This window comes from Dipteris shenzhenensis, chromosome 29 (assembly GCF_047967505.1).
Source record: "Dipteris shenzhenensis isolate YYH24624 ecotype China chromosome 29, Dip_SZ_1.0, whole genome shotgun sequence".
NCBI lineage: Eukaryota > Viridiplantae > Streptophyta > Polypodiopsida > Gleicheniales > Dipteridaceae > Dipteris > Dipteris shenzhenensis.
Genome location: NC_141624.1, coordinates 48,677,549 through 48,699,016, shown reverse-complemented (window position 1 = coordinate 48,699,016; position 21,468 = coordinate 48,677,549). Strand labels below are relative to the sequence as shown.

Below are 21,468 nucleotides of genomic sequence, written 5' to 3'. Positions count from 1 at the left end.
ACAACATTAGTAAAAAATGCAAAAACAAACACAACAAGTGCCACCCACAACAACAATAGAGTGGCAAGGGCAACATTGACAATAGTAGCAACGAATGTTGAAGCCCACCAGCCAACAAGAGAAGATAAGGAAAAAGGCCTTGTGGGACCCCAACAATAGTATGCTATTAAAGCAACAATGGAATACACGATTCAAATGTCCCCATCAAAAGCTTGATTCGACATGGATGCATGTGAATGACCCCTATGTGGTGCCAATGACACCTCTAATGTAACTCCATGCCACTCACCACTCCATGTCTTGTGCTATTGTAATAACTAACCTCGATCACATGCTATGTAGACAAAAACCTCCTACCCCTTGGAGTATCTAACTAATCTTTCACATAATATTAGATACAATGTGGTATTCAAGGCAAATTGTATTTTGTAAGAGAAGGATTAGATAGGCTTGTAAGCTGAACTAGCCGAGGTCATAAAGCAATGAGTCATGACCATTCATCATGAGGTTGATAAACAAAACAAGGAAGGATGCTTCTTTGAAAGGAGATCAAGAATTCAAAACACCAAAGTCAAAGGAGGAAGATATAGGACAAAGATGCACAAGCACAGAATGGTCGGATCAATAGAGATAACCTAGAGCTAAAGACCCACATTGTAATCCTAGAGGCACAATGCGACAAGGTTGAGGACAAGGTTCTGATCTCAAAACTAAAACTCACAAAGGTATGAGCCGATCCAACCAACAAGGGTCAAAAGTGTTCTAGGGAATTTGAAGGTAGCGAGACATGTTACAATAATAGATGAAGGTACTACTCCAACTACTCAGCTGCCTGAAGAGCCCAAAAAGATGAAGAAGACCAAGGACATGGAATTTCTTTGGGTCTAGCCATGGCACTCTCCCCTATCAGCCTCTCCCTCTTAGTCCCTCACTTAGCCTCTCCCTAGTCTAAGCATGTCCATCCTCTCATCTCTCTCCCCTTCCCTTTCCTTAGGATTCCTAGCTCTACCCTTCCCCAATAGCCTTCTCAAAGTGGATTCTATCATGAATATCAATCGGCCTTCCACCATTGATTGATGAATGGCAGGCCATGTAGTCAATCCTTTCCACTTCCATCAACTACAAAAATGTACTTTCTCAATAGTAAAGCTACTACAATTGCAAAACGACATGGAGCTTGAGAGATCTACCACTCCTTGCACGTATTCATGAGTCTCACCTGCCAGATCATAAGCTAGGGACTAGATGCTTGTAACCTTACCTTTGGACCATGCCTTGTGCCTCACTGACAGAACAAGGATTATTTCATATGGCTTTTGACACTTTTGGAGCTATGAGCACTATGCTTAATGCTAGCACCTTAGTGCTTGGTTCTAGGAATACTTTCTCCAAGCTCTTCTCTATAAATCTGACCCAGTAGAGAAGGGCATGCAGATGCATCTCTATTTATTAAATTTCTATGTCTACCCTAGGTGCACCATCATGTTTGTGCCATGGTTGAAGCTCCATTTGGGGTGGTCATTGAGATCCCCCCTCCTTGGTTTGCCCTCTTCAATGATATAGGTGATCAAATTGGATGAGGTGCTTGGAGTTAGAGTCATTGTCTCTGTCCCCAACATTTTTTATGACCACATCATGCTCCAGTTCCCAAATGGCTCTCTTTTTCCAAGATAGAGAGTCAAGATAACAAGTACCAAATACGTAGGATCCTCTAAATGATCTTCACCTATCTACAATCCCACAGGCAATACCCCATTGTCCTAAGTTTTGATTATGTATGGATCATTATTCAAAGTATTAGAAAAGAAGCCCATGATAAATGGCAACATACTGTAGATTGGTCTAAAATTGTCACATGTTCCTTCCAAATCAAGCTAAAGAGATTCATTGATCACATGATAAAAAGGAACATCTTTGAAAAACCATTATCCTATATTTACATGATAGAATTCAAAAAGAGGCCTCAGACATTACCACCTCCTACTCATGCTAGTTGAGGTTAACAAATTGAGGGAGCCTGTAGTAAATGATAAAATTATTTGTGCTAAGCTTCCGTATGCCGCCACCTAATCATCTCTCAATCTGCAATCTTGATACACATACTAGCGTGTGTTCAATCCAATGTCAATGCACATGATGGAAATCAAAGTGAAAGTCTATGCCCATGTTTGCATTCAACAAGTCAACCATAGAAGATGGTGATGGATATTCTCTATATACGAGATGGAAGAATGAGAGAGTTACAATGGTTAGGGGATGCAAACTGTATAACTATTAGATTCTCCCATATAATCCATACCTTTTATGAAAATATAATGCACATGTTGACATGGAGGTTTGCTCAAGCATCGTAACCATACAATACATCTATAAGTATGTTTACAAATGCTATGAGTATGGAATTTCCCAACTAGAGTATAGGGAGACACCTAATGGGAGTATTATAATAAGGTCAAACAATACCTAGGTCCAGACTAAAATTAGCCTTCCACTTAAGTAGGATTTTTTTTGAAGTTTGTCTCGCATAATGAGAAGCTTGACATATCTATAGATTATTCATCTACCTATCGACCTAGCTATCTATCTATCTACCTACATACCTACCTACCTACCTACCTACCCACTTACCTACCTACCTACCTATCTACCCACCCACCCACCCACCACCCACCTACCTACCTACCTACCTACATATCTACCTACCTACCTATCTATCTATCTATCTATTTGTCTGTCTGTCTCTCTATCTATTTGTCTATCTATCTATCTGTCTATATAAACACACACACACAAATTCACGTGCATATAAACACAAAAATGCATGCATGCATAGGCGCACACATGTGTGTGCGTGCACACACACACATACATAAAATTCCAAGATCATCATTATCTCCATGTCATGCTATAACCTAGATTTATGCATGTCTTGTAGTTTGCCATGCAACAGTTGGTAGCAACTAGGGTTCTAGCATCCGATTAAGTTAGCTAGCATGTTGTTTGATTGTGTATCAAGAATAATAGCATCCAACATGTGCTTGGAGCATGGAGCATGCAGCCTTGAATGGTTCTTCATTAATTTACATCATTATCTAAGGTCTTCTTGTATTTTCAATAGCAGCATCCACATAAAGGTGATGATATGAGTGGGATGCTAGATAGCATTTGATAATGCAAAGAAAGGAATAGGAAGGAATAGGTGATGTGAGAAGAAACTCAAAATTGGGATTGACTATTTTATTTGGGCAGATTGATTAGGCAATGATGAGCCTAAAGTTTATTATAGGATTAACAATGGATATTGCATTGACTTTGAGAGACTAGTGCCAAAAGAACATTATATTGTTGTTATTGCATACATTCTCTATGGAAATCAATAATCCACTCTTGATGAGAATGCATCCAAAGGGATCTAAAGTTTGAAATCTCATTTTTTAATTTTATGTCACTAATTGCATCACTTTTGTGGTTCATGATTTTCCATTTTGATATTCAAATGGGCATAATGGCATGGGTATTCAAAGGCCAAATGGTTAGTCATGAGCATCTTTATTGGTATCATATCTTATATTATTTATTATATCCTTAGTACATAAAATTTAGTAAAATAAATAAAAAATTACCCATGTTGCCTTTCTTATGGGATAAAGACAAACGTCTGAAAGGAGACTAGGAATCAATTTACATAATCTTTTGAGAACATTTCTATTAACTAAGGGGCTATTAATGGTAAGAATAACAACCATGTGAAGTTTGATCATGTCAAAGGGTCCTTCATTCACTAATATTAGATACTATCTAAAGCAACAAGGAAACTTTAAAACTCATCCAAAGGACATGCATGGGGAGTTGGTGAATCTTTTTTAAAAGCCACAATTTGTTAATCAATGAGCTTTTTAGAGGATGTACCTACAAATATGGCCATACAATGTAGATTCAACATAAGGGCTATGAAAATCCACAAGAAAATATATATAGGAGGGTAATTTCAATTCATAAAATTATAAGATTCAATGTTTATAAAGGGAACGGAATGTAAGAACCATGTGTAACTAGGGTTCAAATATTACCCTTGAATGCATATTGTATGTAGGTTTTCCTAGTACTGAAATCCTTAAAACGAGCTTTTGGATTAGTTTTCCACAAAAGTAAATAAGCGTTAGATCTCTTTACTAATATTGGTAGAGATTTGATTCCCTTTAAAAGATTCAATATTTATAAAGGGAACGGAATGTAAGAACCATGTGTAACTAGGGTTCAAATATTACCCTTGAATGCATATTGTATGTAGGTTTTCCTAGTATTGAAATCCTTGAAATGAGATTTTGGATTAGTTTTCCACAAAAGTAAATAAGCCTTAGATCTCTTTACTAATATTGGTAGAGATTTGATTCCCTTAGCAAAAAATCCTTTACAATGGGACTTTATCAAGAAAAGTATATTGTCCTTGGCACATTCCCTAATGAGTACCTAAGAGATTGGAAGGATGGCAAGTGTCTTTGATGCTACCAAAGAACTTTTAAAGGCTTCCAAAATTCAATCTCTAGGAGGTGTGGTTTATAATGGTGCTCTTAGTGCATCTTGAACCTTGACCAACAGTGTTGATGGAAACGGATCCTTTGGGTCTAGGAGACAACACTCTTGATCAACTTAAGCTTGCAATCAATCAATATATAATTTAATCTTAGTTTTTATTCCCTCGAATTACTTAACCACTCCTTAGCCACTTTTACAACCTCCTTGATGGCCTTATCCTACCTCTCACATGGGGTCGATCACCCCAATTGTAGCCCTATCCCAAGCTCTCTCACATCCTCACAAAACTCTACTCTCCTCAACAGCCTCTTATCAACCTTGAACGGCATATCAAACGACCTTCCAATGTCTCTGGGTACTGAAAAAGTCCACCCCATTGGAGCATGATCAGAAATCCTCAGCAAACCAACACTCTACCACCCACGGGGGCACTCAACCACCATCCTTCCTCCGAGAAATAAAACCTATCACTTCTACTAACCCAAAAGTATTTCCCCTTATGCATGTTATTCCATGTGAAACTACACATCCCTCCAGATCAATTTCAAAACCATCCACAAAACCCTTATCTAAACATAGGCTCTCCCATGCCTTTGACTCAAGAGCAGAAATCCCTCTCTCTGCATGAGACCAATCCTCACTATTTTCAATCATATTATAATCCCCTCCTAGGATCCATGTATTGACTGTCATCCGATTATTAAGATCGCCCCAGCATTGCTCTCTTATCCAAATATCATTAGAGGCATAGACACACACAACCTTGAACTTAAAGTCTTCCTCACTCAAAGATACGGCAAGGGACTTTTGGCCATCACAATCATCGCATAACCAATTTGTTTACAGGGTATCCAAACACCATCAACTTCCCCACACTTAAGCTCTTGTAACAACATGACCTCAGCATTCCATCGTATGATCACAAAAATATGGGCTTTTTGCTTCACCTTCCCACAACACCCCCTCACATTCCAAGACACCAAGGAGACCGTAGGTCTCTTCCCATCCTCAATCCTATTGTGATAGCACCTTATGGGCATCCCGCAAAAAGTTGAATCTAATTTCCTTTCCCCCACCCATTCTCCTTAGCATATTTAATTCTCTTTGATGGATTCTTTGATGAGGATTTCGCGAAGCTACGGATACGATGGCAATGAGCAAGCCTCGAGCATGACATATTGGAATTGTCAAGGACCTATGTGTCATGGAGATTCTCTTGTGATGCATGGTTATTGAGCATTTTTTTAATGCATAAGGACATGATGTAAGTATTGATATAAAGATTACCATTGGATCTTTCTATGGGTTCTCTACATCTCAAAAAAAGTGACTTCTTATAGTGGCGCATGCATATCTTTTAATTATTGTACACATGGCATAAATTGTATGCCTGTGATGGTAAGTATTTGTGAAGTGTCCATCTTGACATGTTGTGAGTTGCTAGCCTTCATTTATGGGACACTATTAACATTAGTAACCATGAGTAACCTTATGAAAGAATGTTCTTAAGGTGTGAATCAAGATGCTCTATATCATACTCTCATAAGTTTCACAAATTAGACGAACATTTTGGTTAAATTTTATGGAAGAGGCTTTTGACATGTTCTTGATGTTAGAATCAAGATGCTCTTTGTCATACTCTCACAAGTTTTAAAAGTAAACAAGGATGAGATGGACACGTTCTACCTTGAGTTGACTTCATGGCTTTTATTGATTAGAATGGTGTGGTTTATCTTTGCTCGTTAACATAGTGATACCTTAAGCAAAAATAGTAAAGGATACAATAACTTTTGATGCTTAAAAGTGTTAATGCCCTTTTCAAGGATGATAATATTCCTAGGAAGTTCTACTATGAAGTCCTAGGTAAAAAAAGAAAAACCTAACGCTGCGGTTGAGCATTTAGGAGTGGTAAACGGGTTTGTGGCATTAAGTAATGATAAAATTTTGATTTTATCAACTAGGAGGTGAACTTAAAGATTTTGTGGATTAAGGTGAGACCTTTTCCTTATGTTGTTGGTACCCACTTCCTTGGAAGAATGGCTATCAGTACACTTTATTTTTGAGAACGTGAGAGATCCTTAAGAAGAAGAAGAACAACAAAAACCAAGGAGGAGGAGTATTTTTTATACCTAGCTCTCTAGCAAGGACTTTGAGATTGCAACACCCACCTATAGACTTCTGCTATAGAAAGAGCTAGCACATGAAGCAAGTGTATACTAAAGCACTCCTAGAGGAGCCTTGTCGATGTCATGGGAGGACCATGATTTAACATTTGGAAAGGGGTGCAATACACTAAAATTAAAATCCCATAAGAATATTTGAAATGTGGGAGAGAGCACGATTTGACAAGTCTCAACTTTGTGTTGAAAGACAAGTACTTCTTTACAAGGTGGCGTGAAGACCACTTCGAAAGGTTAATTTTGTGCAAGGTTAACATCCAAAGCTTTGCATTGGAGTCTAGTGAACGTTCGGCCACAAGTACCTTGCTGTCTGTTCTTCAGGTGCCTGTTTTCCTACCTTATACCATGTTGCCCAGCAAGATGGAGATTTACAAAACGAAATTACTACCATGACCACAAAATTACTACGCTGATCTCGTGCACGATGGCGACCTTGGTTTTTTCCTCGTTACGTTCACTCCTCTTCTACTTTCGTTATTGTGTTTGAGCATCCATGACCGCATTGCCTTTCTCAACGTCTTGGCATTTCCAAATTTTGGTCAGCATCTCATATCAATGAAGTTAACGAGGAGGAAATTGTCTGAGGCTGTCACGATTGGCCACGCTGATCGGCTTCCTTAATGCTGTCCTACAGCTGCCATTGCGCTTCTACCACGTCTTGCGGGATTTATCGCCCGCCCCGAATCAATACCATGGCCCCCCCCTTGTCAGCTATTTCTGTCCCTGGCAACGGCCGCGTTTTGAGCATACAGTCCCACACGGTACAGGTGAGACGTTGACTTTCAAATGCCTCCTTTCTCCTTTCACGTGAGATGCTCACGTAATTGCACTTGAACCGAAGAAGGAACGTCTTCCAGTTGCAACAACGTTGCTAGTTTTGTCTGCCATAGGAATTATAAATATGCGCAATTGTCCCTCTTGGTTGTCTTGGGTGTGCTAAAAAAAAAAATGGCGGCTTGATCCGTCGATCTTAATCTCTACCACATTATCCTCTCTTCCAGTGGTTGTGAGCCCGGTGTCTTGTTTTGAGGAGTTAGTTTTAAAAAGAATGCATGAACAGCACGTGTGTGGGAAGGCATCGTACAAGGAAATTTCAGAGTTTTGTTTGTAATAATTTTAGAGACCACGTTTATAGGAAGTCCCAGAAGAACGTGATTGCAGAAAATTGGAACCATAGGCTGAGTTTAACTTATGGGCTTCCACAAAACATAGATTTCTGGCTATTGTGAAAAGCTGTAGATATAATTCTTGAATCTGTTCCTTGCACCATGTTATTTGCATATTACAAGTCAAGCCTTTTGATTTACAGGCTTGTGAAGAAAATTAAGATGCGTGTGAATGTCTGGTTGACATTCTATAAGAATGAAGCCAACGAATCAGAAATGTAAAAAGCAAGGCATTAACAGGTTTCATAGATACATTCGCCATCCATGTTATGGAAAACAAATATTGGTGCCTATTTGTGAATAAAAGACTCTCTTTCTTTCAACTGCATGAAAAAGTCTAAAAACTCAGTTGCAAGCATCTTTTTGATTTTGGTGGCTGAAATTTGAGGAGGAAAATATTTGCATTTTCTGGAAAGGTGTAGCTACAAACAGAATAGGTTTTGTTCATAAGACACTGCATTAGGACATTCAAGTGTTTGAAAGAAAATTTAGCATCTTGCTTTATATTCAAACAGTTTGACTAGAAACAAGCACATCTGAATTATTTTTATGTTTTGTTATTTGATGGTGAGGACATGCACAAAATTTAGAGAGGTCCTTACATATATGTCTACATTTATTGCCATCACATAATCCACTGCCACAAAGAAGGCAGCAGCAAATTGTCAAACGACTGCATGTGCTCCACGGGGCTCAGTCTGGTATTGAAGGGGTACAATCTGAGCTGCTGGCCATCATCACCATAGCCAAAACAATTAAAAACCATGTGAAACATAGGGAACTGGTGAGCGAGTGCCAACCAGGATAGTTTAGAGAGGATCCATATTTCAGACCAGACCGAGTGTCTTCTGCCATCTATATAACATTGGTTAGGGCTGGTTAGTCAGTGTTGTTCAGCGGCCTGCCCCAAGGCTGGTAACAGATAAGTGTCTATCCCCTATAATTTAGCTAGCCTATTGTCCCCAGCTGAAAGCAGGAAACAACGACATATGGGGGCTTTTGTAGCATATATAAGCACTCTCTCTCTCTCTCTCTATATATATATATATATATATATATATATATATATATATTTATATATTCCGGCCAGGCCATCGAGGGCCAAGCAGGTCTATGGCCTCAGCTTAGAACGTAAGATATCAAATGCATTTGATAAAGGGCAATCAAACGTTTCCTATGCTTTAAATTTTGTATAGATTAAGGTTTTATGACCGTTTTTGTTTATATGACAGTTGCTTCTATGTCAAGCAAATCATAAGGTTCCCATTCATCTTTCAAGTCATTGTCAGCAATTGTGATGAATGCAAGACTTGTTTTGCAAAGAATTGCCATATAACCCATGGGGGGAAGAACCTCCTAACTGTTGGAAAGTGGGAGTGAAGGAGGACATCATGGAAGAGAGTGTGGGAACCAAATGGCAAATTGTTCCATTGAGTTGAGAGGAAGTTCTCTCTTTTATAGAATGGGAGAGAGGGTGGCCTAAATCAATGGCACCTCTCCTACATCAAAGGAGGGAACTCCTAAATCATAGGAACTCTGTAATCATAGGCAACCACCCCATGTGGGGGCCTTTGCATTACATCATCACCTGTGTCATGGTCTATGGCACTAAGTGTGCCTCTTCTACACACACTTTTTTTTAAATAGTGAAATCTTATATTTCTGTGTGGGAAACCTCAAAAAGAGGTAAAAACCCACCAAATAAGTGCAAGAATTTTTTTTTACAAGTAAAGCCTCAGAGCAAAAGTCATGAGGCAGCCAAGTAAAAAGTTACATATCAAGCTGGAGGAGGATCAAACATAGCATCATCCAGCTTCAAATTATTGCTCTGTAAAAACTGATGCAGTGATGAAACCACACCATCAATAAAAACCAGCTCTGTGTGTGTGTGTGTGCGCGCGCGTGCGTGTGCCTCTTCTACACAGACACACACACACATACACACAACCATGTGACTGCTAGTGGATGCACACATGCACCTAGCAACCCCTTGATCACACATATCCCCAACATACCCCCCCTCAAGGGTTTGCCTCTTGCTATGTCAAGGATATATCTAGTCACATAGTTTCACATGCCATCTAATGGTGGTCAAGGATAAATCTATGGCTAGGATCTCATGCTAGCAAAGATACCCCAGGGTCAAGGTTTACAAAAATGGGAGACCCCCCCAAATGGTTCTCTCCCTTGCATGTACAAGGATGGATCTTAGGCCTTTGTGTGGACCTAGTTTCTCATGTCTGCAAGAGGTACCATGGGAGTAAACACATATCACATGGCCTACATCATATGGTGCCAGAGGTGATTTACAAAAGACAAAATACATAACATTCTTTTTGGAGTACCATTCTAGGCAGAGAGCCTAAAAAATTGACCAAGTGATGATAAATAAAGTTCAAAAGACAAGTGCTCAAAAGGCATAGTCTTTATCTTCTACCACAAAGTTTGATTCTTCATTTGTTGATGGAGTTCTCTCTTCAACCAGATTTGCAATGTTTTTCTTCTTCTCATTGCAAAACTTCTCTGAATGATTGTTCTTGCCACATTAAGTGCAAGGATGGATCTTGTAGCAATCTTTTTTAAGATGATTGGTCTTTCCACAATGCTTGCATGCCTTGTACTTGCTCTTTGATGAAAACTTTACTTCAAGTGCTTATATGTGCACTTCACCCATGTGTTCTTTCTCTCTTCCTCTTGTAGAGCACTGATGATGCCCTCCAGTGTGGGTTGGGGAAGATTCTTCAAGGTAGTCACAACATAATCATAGTCTTGAGACATACTCTTCAAGAGCACAGCCATAGCATCATCTTCAGTAAGTGGAGAGTTGATTGAGGCCAATTGTGTCATAAGACTCCTCAAAGTATTAACATGAGCTGCAACATTGTCTCCATCCATCTTAAGTTCAAAGAACTTAATTTTCAAATTCAACTTAGAAGTATGAGAGCTAGCACCAAATAACACATCTAACTTATGCCAAGCCTCAAAAGGGGATTCCAAATCTAAAATATGATGCACATAATCATCTCCTAAATCTAATGTAATAATTGCATAAGCTTTCTCTAGCCTTTTAGCATCTGCAGGTGTAGTTGAAGAAGAGTCACTTGTCTTCCCTTTACCTTTGGTTGTGTGGATTCACCTTCTTGAGATGATTGATTCCCTGACTTGACCAAGTCTCACAAATTCTCTTTCATAAGAACAAATTTGATTTTCATTTGCCAAGTGTGAAAACCTTGGCCATTGAACTTGTTTATCTTAAAGGTGGCCATGAGAGGGTCTTACCTTTATGTTTAGGCAGTGTCTGCTCTCTTACAAATGGCTTATGAGTCTCAACCATACAAGTACATATTGCAAGCCATAAAATCAGAAAATCCTAAACTTTTTGCATCAAAATAATAATATGGTTTATGTGACTTTTCCTTCACAAGTTTTATTACCTTCCTATTGACATATCTAGGTGCTTGTTTCTTCTTCTTTGCTTCACATATGAAGCATTGGAAGATGAACAAGAGCTAGGCATTATTAACCAATAATTTTCTGTCAATAAGTCATCTTTAAGCTTGCATCAAGAATTCAACAATCAAAAGTGCCCAAAATTGAAGAGTAAAAAACAGAGTAATTTGGAGGGCTCGATTCAAGCTCTATGAAGCATAACTGAGAGGGCTTTTAATGCGCATTTGAAGACCTTATACCAGAGATTGTGTCCACCTAGGAGGATTGCAAAAAAAACGCGCAGCATTGCTCATGACATCAGCACCTTCTTCGATTGGTCTTTTGCTTGTTTCTCCTTACTTCAGCAAGCATTTGAGCTCAAATTTCATCAGCAGCAAGCTCATAGTGTCACCCACCCGTGGCTCAGAGGAATTGACGAAATATCGTGGCTGTAGTTGGAATTGCTTGAAAGTTCGGCGAGGAGAGATCGTGTCGGCACGGGTAAACGAAGCGAAATTTCAAAGGTGCGCCCCAAGTAGAGGATACTTCACTTAGAGGGCTCTAGGAATGGTCGCTTAATGGAGGAGAACGGAGCTAAGCAAAATCGGGAGAGAAAGAGGGCAGAAATGAAGAAGAAGGTGGAGGGTGGAGAAGAAGATGATGAGGTGGCATATTGAAGCTACAATGGGCTAGGGATTCAAGGAGGCTCTGATACCAAATGTTGGAAAGTGGGAGTGAAGGAGGACATCATGGAAGAGAGTGTGGGAACCAAATGGCAAAGTGTTCGATTGAGTTGAGAGGAAGTCCTCTCTTTTATAGAATGGGAGAGAGGGTGGCCTAAATCAATGGCACCTCTCCTACATTAAAGGAGGTAACTCCTAAATCATAGGAACTCCACAATCATAGGCGCCATCCCATGTGTGGGCCTTTGCATTACATCATCACCTGTGTCATGGTCTATGGCACTAAGTGTGCGTCTTCTACACACACTTTTTTGTGAGAAGAATTTTTATTGCTGTAATGTAATTACATTCATAGTTACTTCAAAAGCGGAGTAACCACTACTCAATTGAAAATCTCAGTATAAGCTATATATACATCATGATCAATCAAATGAGTCTGAAAGCAATCATAAAACGATTGCCATAGAGATTGTTTGAAAAAATCAAAAGATGGAAAAGTAGGATCACCAAAGACTCTATGATTTCTGTCCATCCATAGAGTCCACAGTGCCCAGTAGCGTACCCAAACAAAAAATAAAATCAAAACCTTGTCTAGCTGGATGAAAACCAAATAACCAGAAGAACCTGTCAAAAGTAACAGTAGGAAATCTTGCTCGAAGACCCTGTCGAATGAGAGCGAGGAAATCACAAGTGTGTGGACAATGGCAAAAGATGTGAAGCATAGATTCAGCAGAATGTAGACATCTGTGGCAAACAGTCGGAGCAATATGTCTATGCGCGAGTAACTGCCCAGATGGAAAAATGCCAAGTAGGACTTGCCAAAGGAAAAGCTGTTGCCGAAGAGGGACTTTATAATGCCAAAGGAGACGCAGCCGCTTTCTCCACCACTTTAGTGGGCGATCCATATGCCAAACAGAATTTGCTCTATCAGAAATCCAAGGCGGAACTAACAACACTTTATACAGAGAAGGCATTGTGATATGTGAGAGCTTCAAAGGACGGGCTGAAGAGGAAGAAGAATGCAGAGTCCAATCTTCAAGCCTATCCTGAAGTTCCAAACAAGGTACCGGCAAGAAAGGTTGGAGCATTTCGGAAATTTTATGCCATAAAGGACGATAATGAGCTCCCAAACCATATTTGCTAGCAGTTGTAGAAAAAGATAAAAGAGTGTTATCATCTTGAAGTACATCCGCCACAGAAGAAATGCCTTTGAAAGATAAGAACACTTGGGTTCTTGTATAGCCAAAGAAGGGTGGAATACTTTGGACCAATAAATATTCTCAGCCCTCAAGGAATCTCCCGACAAAGAATCCCTGCCATGCCATTCCAAGTGGGATAAAATATGCTTCCAATCAAGAAGCAAACGAGAGACAAAAGGGCAACCTCTGATCTTGCCTTGAATAGAGCCAAATAGAAAATTCCACTGTGTAGGCTGCCAATGCCCAAAAGCAGAAGTATCAATATGCAACAAAAGATAGTGGATCATGAAAGCCCAAGGCTGATCCCCTTTTGCATAAACTGCAACATTATTTTCCACCTGTGAGCAAGTATATGCATTTGAATATTGAGTATGTTTAGACCTCAATGTGCTTCGTGCGAGCATGAAACACATGATTCTTTGCCACTACTAGAGCACTTTGACTATCAGTGAGAATCGGAGAAGGACCCTCCAATGAAAGATGAAGATCAGCAAACAAACGATGCAGCCAAACACATTCAACCGTCGCTGTGAAAGCTGCCCTGTACTCAGCTTCATATGAGGAGGTAGCCACTATAGATTGTTTCTTGCTCGACCAAGAAATGCAAGCATGTCCTAGAAAGAAACAATTCTTACCAGTGGACTGGCTAGTATCATAGTCTCTAGCCCAATGTGAGTCATTGTAAGCATGCATGTGCAAGTGACTCCCCCTGGGAAACATCAAGCCAAAAGACTTTGTATCTTGCAAGTAATGGAAGATGCATTTTACAGCCTGCCAATGCATAATCTTTGGGCTGTGCATATACCTGCTCACCTGAGAAACTGAAAACTGAATATCAGGTCGTGTATTGCAGAGATAAATGAGACATCCAACAGCGTGGCTATAGAGTGTGACATCAATTGATTCACTTGCATCATGCATTGTAAGCTTTAGCCCCGGCTCCATGGGAGTGGACATAGGCTTGCAATCATGCATGTTGAATCTGTCTAAGAGTTTTTGAACATACTTGGACTGAGACATAACAATGCCACGTTTCTCTTGAATAAACTGGATCCCCAAAAAGAAATGTAACAAGCCCAAGTCTGACATATCAAATGTAGCTTTCAATTAGATTTTGAAATCTACAATTACTTCCTCATTTGATCCGGTGAGCAGCATGTCATCTACATAAAGAATGATGACCAAAATATCCCCCCCATCCTTATTGATGTAGAGGGTGCTCTCAGTTGGACTATTGTGTAGCCCCTTGCTGGTTAGAAAGGCATCAATTTTGGCATACCATGCACGTGGGGCTTGTTTCAGCCCATACAAAGCTTTATTGCGCTTGCATACCTGATGTGCATTTCCTGAAATTTTAAAGTCCGGAGGTTGTTTGACATAAATCTCTTCCAACAAGTCTCCATTAAGGAAAGCTGTTTTAATGTCCAATTGATGAACATTCCATTAACTATCCTGATGGTGGTCATTCTGGATGTAGGAGCAAAAGTCTTCTCATAATCTATGCCCTTTTTTTTAGCATATCCTTTTGCAACCAGCCTTGCCTTATACCGATCAATGGACCCATCTGGCTTTCTTTTGACTTTGAAAACCCAACGTGTACCTATGGCATTCTTACCTGGTGGCAAATCCACGACATCCCAAGTCTGATATTTATGAATGGACTGCAATTCATCGTGCATGGCATTCATCCAATGCACATTATCCTTTACTTCTTCAAATGTCTCAGGCTCCTCCTCATTAAGAAGAGTACCTGCATAAGCTGATTCAACTGAAAGAGCCCCCCCCCATGTGCCTTACTGCACTACGAGTCCTGCTGGGCAATGGAGCCTCAAGCTTACTCTCCCTGAGAGTCTGAAGCAACCAATGCGGGACTGTTTTGGCTGCGTGTATCTCTTGAATTTCTTGCCTGACAACTTCATCCACACCCTGAGGTTGTACTAATTCAGCTGGGGGCTGAATTTGTACATGTGGATCTGGCGGAGGTTGCTGTAAATTCTGAGTTTCAGCGGGGGAACCAAATGCTATAGGAAGCATCCCCTCAAACACATCATCTGAAGAGGTTGGAATCTGAATTTCAGCATGTGTATGTGCAGAATTTTCAGAGAATATAACATCTCTACTAACAAAAATCTTGCATGTAGCAGGATTGTAGAGACGATAGCCTTTGCTTTGTGAACTATATCCCACAAAAATGCATTTGAGTGCCTTATTTGACAACTTTTTCTGAACTCCACAGGCACGTGGGCATATGCAACACAACCAAAAACTGAAGGCTTTCTACCATGCCATGCCTCATAGGGAGTGATTGTCTTCAAAGCCTTTGTAGGAGCCCGATTTAAAATATAGTTGGTACACATGAGGCCTTCTAGCCAAAAACTGTGAGGCAACTTCTTACTTGTGAGCATGCATCTATTCATTTCCATGGCGGTGCGATTCTTCCGCTCAGCTTTGCCATTCTGTTGAGGTGTAAGCCTCACTGTAAGCTGATGCATGATGCCTTTTTCTTTCAAAAATGTCTCAAATTCATGAGACATATACTCCCCCCCTCGATTCGTTCGAAGTGTCTGCACCTTCAGTCCTGTCTCATTCTCAACCATAGCCACAAAGTGTTTGAAATGCATAAACACTTCTGATTTTGCCTGGAGACCATAGATCCAAGTGTAGTTGGTAAAGTCATCTATGAATGTAACAAAATAGAGATAACCCCCAAAAGCAGGTGTCCTCATGGGACTGCAGACATCACTGTGAATAAGCTGTAATTTCCGTGTAGCTTTCACTGCACCATCCTTTTTGAAGGGAAGTCTATGCATTTTGCCAAGAATGTAGCCTTCACATGCATGAGGAGGAGGCGATTCCAAAGGAGGCAATGCATCAACCATATCATGGGATCTTTTTTCATATATATCAAGCTGAAAAAGACCCCGATACAAAGTGCCAGACAACATCAAAGCATAGTCATTTTCTTTGTCTCTGACTGCACACTTGTCATCATAAAAAACAACTTGAAATCTTCCTCTATTGAGTGAGGACACTAAAAGCAAATTCTTCTTTATCCTTGGCACATAGAGTACATCTGAAATTCTGAAATCTGTGCCATTAGTGGATGTAAGAATAATGTCTCCCACTGCACACATTGAATAAGAAGAATTATTCGCACAAGTTACCTTCTTCTTGGTGGGTGAAGAATGCAGAGTTATAAACAGACTCTTCTTGGAAGTGATGTGCTTTGAAGTACCACTGTCAAAATACCAAGTATGAAGTGTCTCATCAACACCAAAGGAGCATTCATCCTTTGAAGGATCATAACTGCAAGTCAAAAAAGCATATGGGTCATCATCATTAGTGGCTGTAATATGAGAACTACCCACTGAAAAATCTGAAGTGCAAGACAGAAAGGCATAGTGCTCTTCAACAAAGTTGGTTGCAACATCTCCTCCATCATGAGAATGTGGAGCTGATGCATCTGACATAGCCATTCCGGAATCCCTTTTCTTCTCTTTGGCTATGCGCTTCTTGCACTCTCCAATATAATGACCTGGCTTCTTGCAATAATGACAGATGCCCTTCTTTTTCTGCTTATTTGTATCACCCTTTGCCTTATAAGAAGGCTGTCCAGAATCAGCTTTATGCTGATGTGTGGGCTGATTGGCATGTGGCTTTTGCTGCCCTTTACCCTTGGCCTTGAACTGTTAGAAAAGAAGAGGGAATGAATCACTCAAACCTCCACCCAAGATCTCTCCAACTCTTACACACTTAACTCAGATAAATGATCATAGATGCAACACACACACACACTCAGAAATAAATATGGACGGAGAGAGAGAGTATATTCATCCACCGGATGGTGGGCAGAAAATGTCTCCAAGGGAGCAATACAAATCACAGCAGGGTGCTGGAGAAAATTGATGAACTCTCTCACAAAACTGTCCCAGATCTGAGTGCTAAACACAGCCTTGGAGAAGGGCTTTCAGTATCGCATTGGATGCTGGGCTGAATGGAGAAGTGGACCTTTTATAGGCTCTACGTAGGCCCCTTCAGATGACCGATCAGTAGGGTCGGTACCCTGTCTGGTGGCCGACTATATGGGCCCCATAAACCGACCAGGGTTGGCCCTAGTTGGGCCGACTTGGTCAGCCACAGGCCCCTATATAATGGTGCCCTAGGTGGCCAGTCCGCGCTGCTGTTGATGCCTCCATGTGAGGCCTAAATCCCCCCTCATACCTGTTGTTGCAGGCTGCGACCAGCCCGTGTGCTGGTCGCCTATATCTGCCATGCTATCCTCCCTCCTATTCCGGCTTGGGTCTCTCCCCAGCCCTCTTACCTCTCATTGCCCCTTGTCTCCTCAAATCGGTGGCTCACAGGTGGGCACAGTGAGATTCTAACACCCCCCCTCAATGTCACAACTGTGGGCCAATCCCCATACGTCTGATGAGGTGCTCCATATGAGATGCTCTGATCTCTCTAATCTCTCCTCAAGCTCGTCAATTCACAGTCGCAACTTACAGGCGATGGCATCAGGTTTTTCCTCCCAGCCTATCTCATGGATGGCATGCTCACAAAGATACGTAATTCAATTTCGTTTCATGCCTATCCACAAGCCCACAATTCCCTAGATGGTTCCCTCCTACCACATGTCATCATTTTAGACCTTTAGCTTGGTACACCATTTACCCCTCTCTTGGGGCACAATTAAAACATTTGCCCCTTGGCATTTTTACACATTTAGGTGCACCTAGGCCTTAGCACTCAGAACCACCTAGTCGATGCCAATACACCCTCACCTAGGACCTTGGCAGTTACTTCCCTTGACCATTTAATTTACGCACATGAAATGTTACAAAAGTCGGTCATCTAAGAGAAAATGCCCACCGATCTTTCCGAGGTCATGCTATCTCGGCTAGAGCATAACATTCCTTCCCTCTTCAAGCATCAGCGTCCTTGATGATGAAATCTGGGAACACTCTCCGTAGCTGGTATACGGATTCCCAGGTAGCTTCTGATAGAGGTAGACCATGCCATGCAACCAACACCGTGGGTATCTTCCGATTGCGCACTTGCATTGTTCCTTGGTCCAGGATTCTTGTTGGTTTGTGTCTTGCATTATCCTCTACCTCTTGAAACAAAACAACACCTTCAATTAGTGAGTCACCAGTATGCAAAAATATCTTTAAACTAGAAACATGAAACACTGGGTGCACCTTATACCCCAGTGGTAATTCTAATTTATACGCTACCTTGCCTATTCTTTTTAGAATTAACCATGGCCCACAATATCGAGGTGATAACCTAGCACACTCTCCTGCAGTCAAAGACTTAGAGTGTGAAGGAACTCTGAGAAAAACTTTTTCTCCTTCCTTAAATTCTCTAGCGGATCGGTTTTCATCCGCATATGCCTTAGCTCTATCCATAGCTTGGCGGATGTTAGCTCTCGCAAGTGCTAGCATCTTCCGCATCGGAATCACAAAGTTCACGGCACTAGGCACTTTTTGAGGTATTCCAACTATAGTTGGATTCGCTGGTCTATAACCATAGTTCAGTTCAAATGGACTGAACCCTGTAGAGGAATGTTTACTATGATTGTAGGCAAACTCCAACAATGGCAACCACTTGTCCCATGTATGTTGCCTCAATGACACATATGCTCTAAGTATATCCTCTAAAATTTGGTTGATTCTTTCTGTCTGACCATCCGTTTCTGGATGATCCCCACTACTCATTCCCAACTCAGTCCTTAGTGTCTCAAATACTGCAGTCTAAAAATGACCGGTAAATTTGACATCTCTGTCTGACACTATGGATTTGGGTAATCCATGCAGACGAAATATATGTCTAATAAACAAATCCGCCACTTGCGGGGCACTAACAGACTCTCTAGTTGGAATGAAGTGAGCCATCTTGGTAAGATGATCAACCACCACCAGGATAGAATGATATCCACCTTGTGTTGTAGGTAGCCCTATAATAAAGTCCATGGAAATGCCCTCCCACTTACTTAGTGGTATCTCCAAGGGTTGTAAAAGTCCGGGTGGCTTCACCCGCTCTGCCTTACTTACTTGAGACGAAAAACAACGTGTCACATATTCATGAATATGCTTTTTCATCTTTGGCCAAAAGAAATCTCACTTCACGAGATCATATGTCTTCTCGACTCTTGGATGTCCCGCACATGGGCCATCATGGCATTGTTGAATGACTCTCTGCCTGAGATCATTCTGATTAGGTACTACTACCTTACCATATCTTTTCAGCATACCATCCCTTATGGCATATCTTGCATAAGTTTGGCCTTTTCTGGATGCCAGGTCATCCTTTTCCTCGGGTTTTAACACATGAGCCTTAGGTCATAGGCTCTGGACGAACTCGTTCACCTTTTGAGTTTCTCTAATCTCGGCCATTAGAGCGCTCTCTAACACCGTGAAACTCATGTTATGCATAATGCGTGACAACGCATCAACAACTTTATTATCTTTTCCTCTTGGGTACCGAATCGTCAAATTAAACTCCTGCATGAGTTCTGCCGACCTAGCTTGGCAGCCTCTCAAGTCAGATTGTTTACTAAAATGTTTCAGAGTATCATGATCAACATTCACATAAAACTCTGATCCATACAAATAATGTTGCCATGTTTTCAAAGCATGGACAACAGCATAGAATTCTAATTCGTGAGTTGGCCAATTTCTTTGAGAGGGAGAAAGCTTCTTGCTTTCAAAGGCTATTGGCCTTCCCTCTTGGAGGAGAACTGCTCCTACCGCAATGCCACTTGCATCGGTTTCAAGGAACAACGGTTTCTAGGGATCAACTATTTTTAACACCGGTCCTGAGACCACAGCTTGTTATATGGTGTTAAAACTTTCTTGTTGATTCTGTCCCCATATAAAAGGTACTTTATCTGAGGTCAGATCAGTCAATGGTGAACTATTTCAGAATATCCTTTGATATGCCTTTGATAAAATTGGACAAATCCCAAGAATGATCGCAAAGCAGTCAAACTCTGAGGGATTGGCCAAGTCAGTATCGCAGCCACTTTCTTTGGATCCATTTCTACCCCTTCTGGAGTAATTATGAATCCTAAATATTCAAGTCTAACCATACACAGTATAGTTTTCTTCTTATTTACATAAAGACTGGCTTTCCTCAAAGTACCGAACACTATTCTTAAGTGTTCGTGATGTTCAGTAATACTTTTACTGAATACTAGAATATCGTCAATAAAATATACTACAAACTTTCCGATATACGGACGTAGTAAATCGTTCATAAGCATGACGAATGTAGCCGGAGCATTGGTAAGTCCAAAGGGCATTACCAAAAACTCATAATGACCAAACCTACTTCTAAAAGCGGTTTTATGCACATCCTCGGCTCTAATACGGATCTGATGGTAGCCACACTTAAGATCTATATTACTGAAAATTACGGCCCCATGTAATGCATCTAGCAAATCATCGATCCGAGCCATCGGATACCTGTGCTTAATAGTGATATTATTCAATGCTCTGTAATCTATACAGAGGCGAAAAGTATCATCTTTCTTCCTCTTTAATATCACCGGCGAAGCAAAAGGTGAAAAACTGGGTTGAATCTGCCCCAGCTTGAGATATTCTTCCAGTTGTCTTCGCATCTTAGCTTCTTCTGTAAAGCCTAATCTATAGGGAGGTCTATTTACAGGTTCTGCCCCCGGGATAATCTCAATTTTATGCTGAACATTCCGCTCTGGAGGTAACCCATAAGGTAACTCATTCCTAAAACAATCAGAGAACTTCTCCGATATCTCTTTAGCCAACTCGGCCATTTTCCCATCGTGGGTAGCCTCAGTGCTAGCCGATGCATCATCAATATACACAGACACAGAAACTCTTTCGGAGTCTTCCGAATTTCCATGGCTGAAATCAATGGTCCTCGAGGTAAATCCTTTTCACCTCGCAAAACATATTCTACCCTGTTCATCTTGAACTGGTAAATATGCTTTTTCCAATCAATGGCTGGATTTTTTCAAAAATGCCAAGCCATGCCTAGGGCTATATCTGCGTGAGCAAGCCTGGTCAACTCAAAGTCCAGCTTCTCAACGTAGCCCTGAATTCGAAGTTCCAATTGGGTAACCCTTTGGTCCCATATTTCAGTTGAACTTCCGTCCGCCATCCTGATCGTATAAGCATAGTCAGACGGACTAGTTTTCAACTTGAGCCTCTTAATAAGCTTTGAGTTAATTACATTGTGCATTGACGTTGAGTGAAACAACACAATCGCATCATGATTGGCTACTTGCTCTTTCATT

At 40.8% G+C, this 21,468-nt stretch overlaps 1 protein-coding gene across 3 annotated transcripts in view; it reads left to right on the top strand.

The window, feature by feature from the left end:
* The first annotated feature begins 6,907 nt into the window (after nt 1–6,907).
* The window catches only part of SOS4 (pfkB-like carbohydrate kinase family protein), a 199,994-nt gene continuing 185,433 nt past the window's right edge, over nt 6,908–21,468 (top strand). Inside the window, exons 1-2 of one of the 3 annotated variants that reach the window (XM_087400422.1) lie at nt 6,908–7,037; nt 7,351–7,483. In XM_087400422.1, the coding sequence (XP_087256548.1) occupies nt 7,409–7,483 (75 nt within the window). In that variant the 5' untranslated portion in view covers nt 6,908–7,037; nt 7,351–7,408. The other 2 variants (XM_087400421.1, XM_087400423.1) reach the window with 2 other exon arrangements.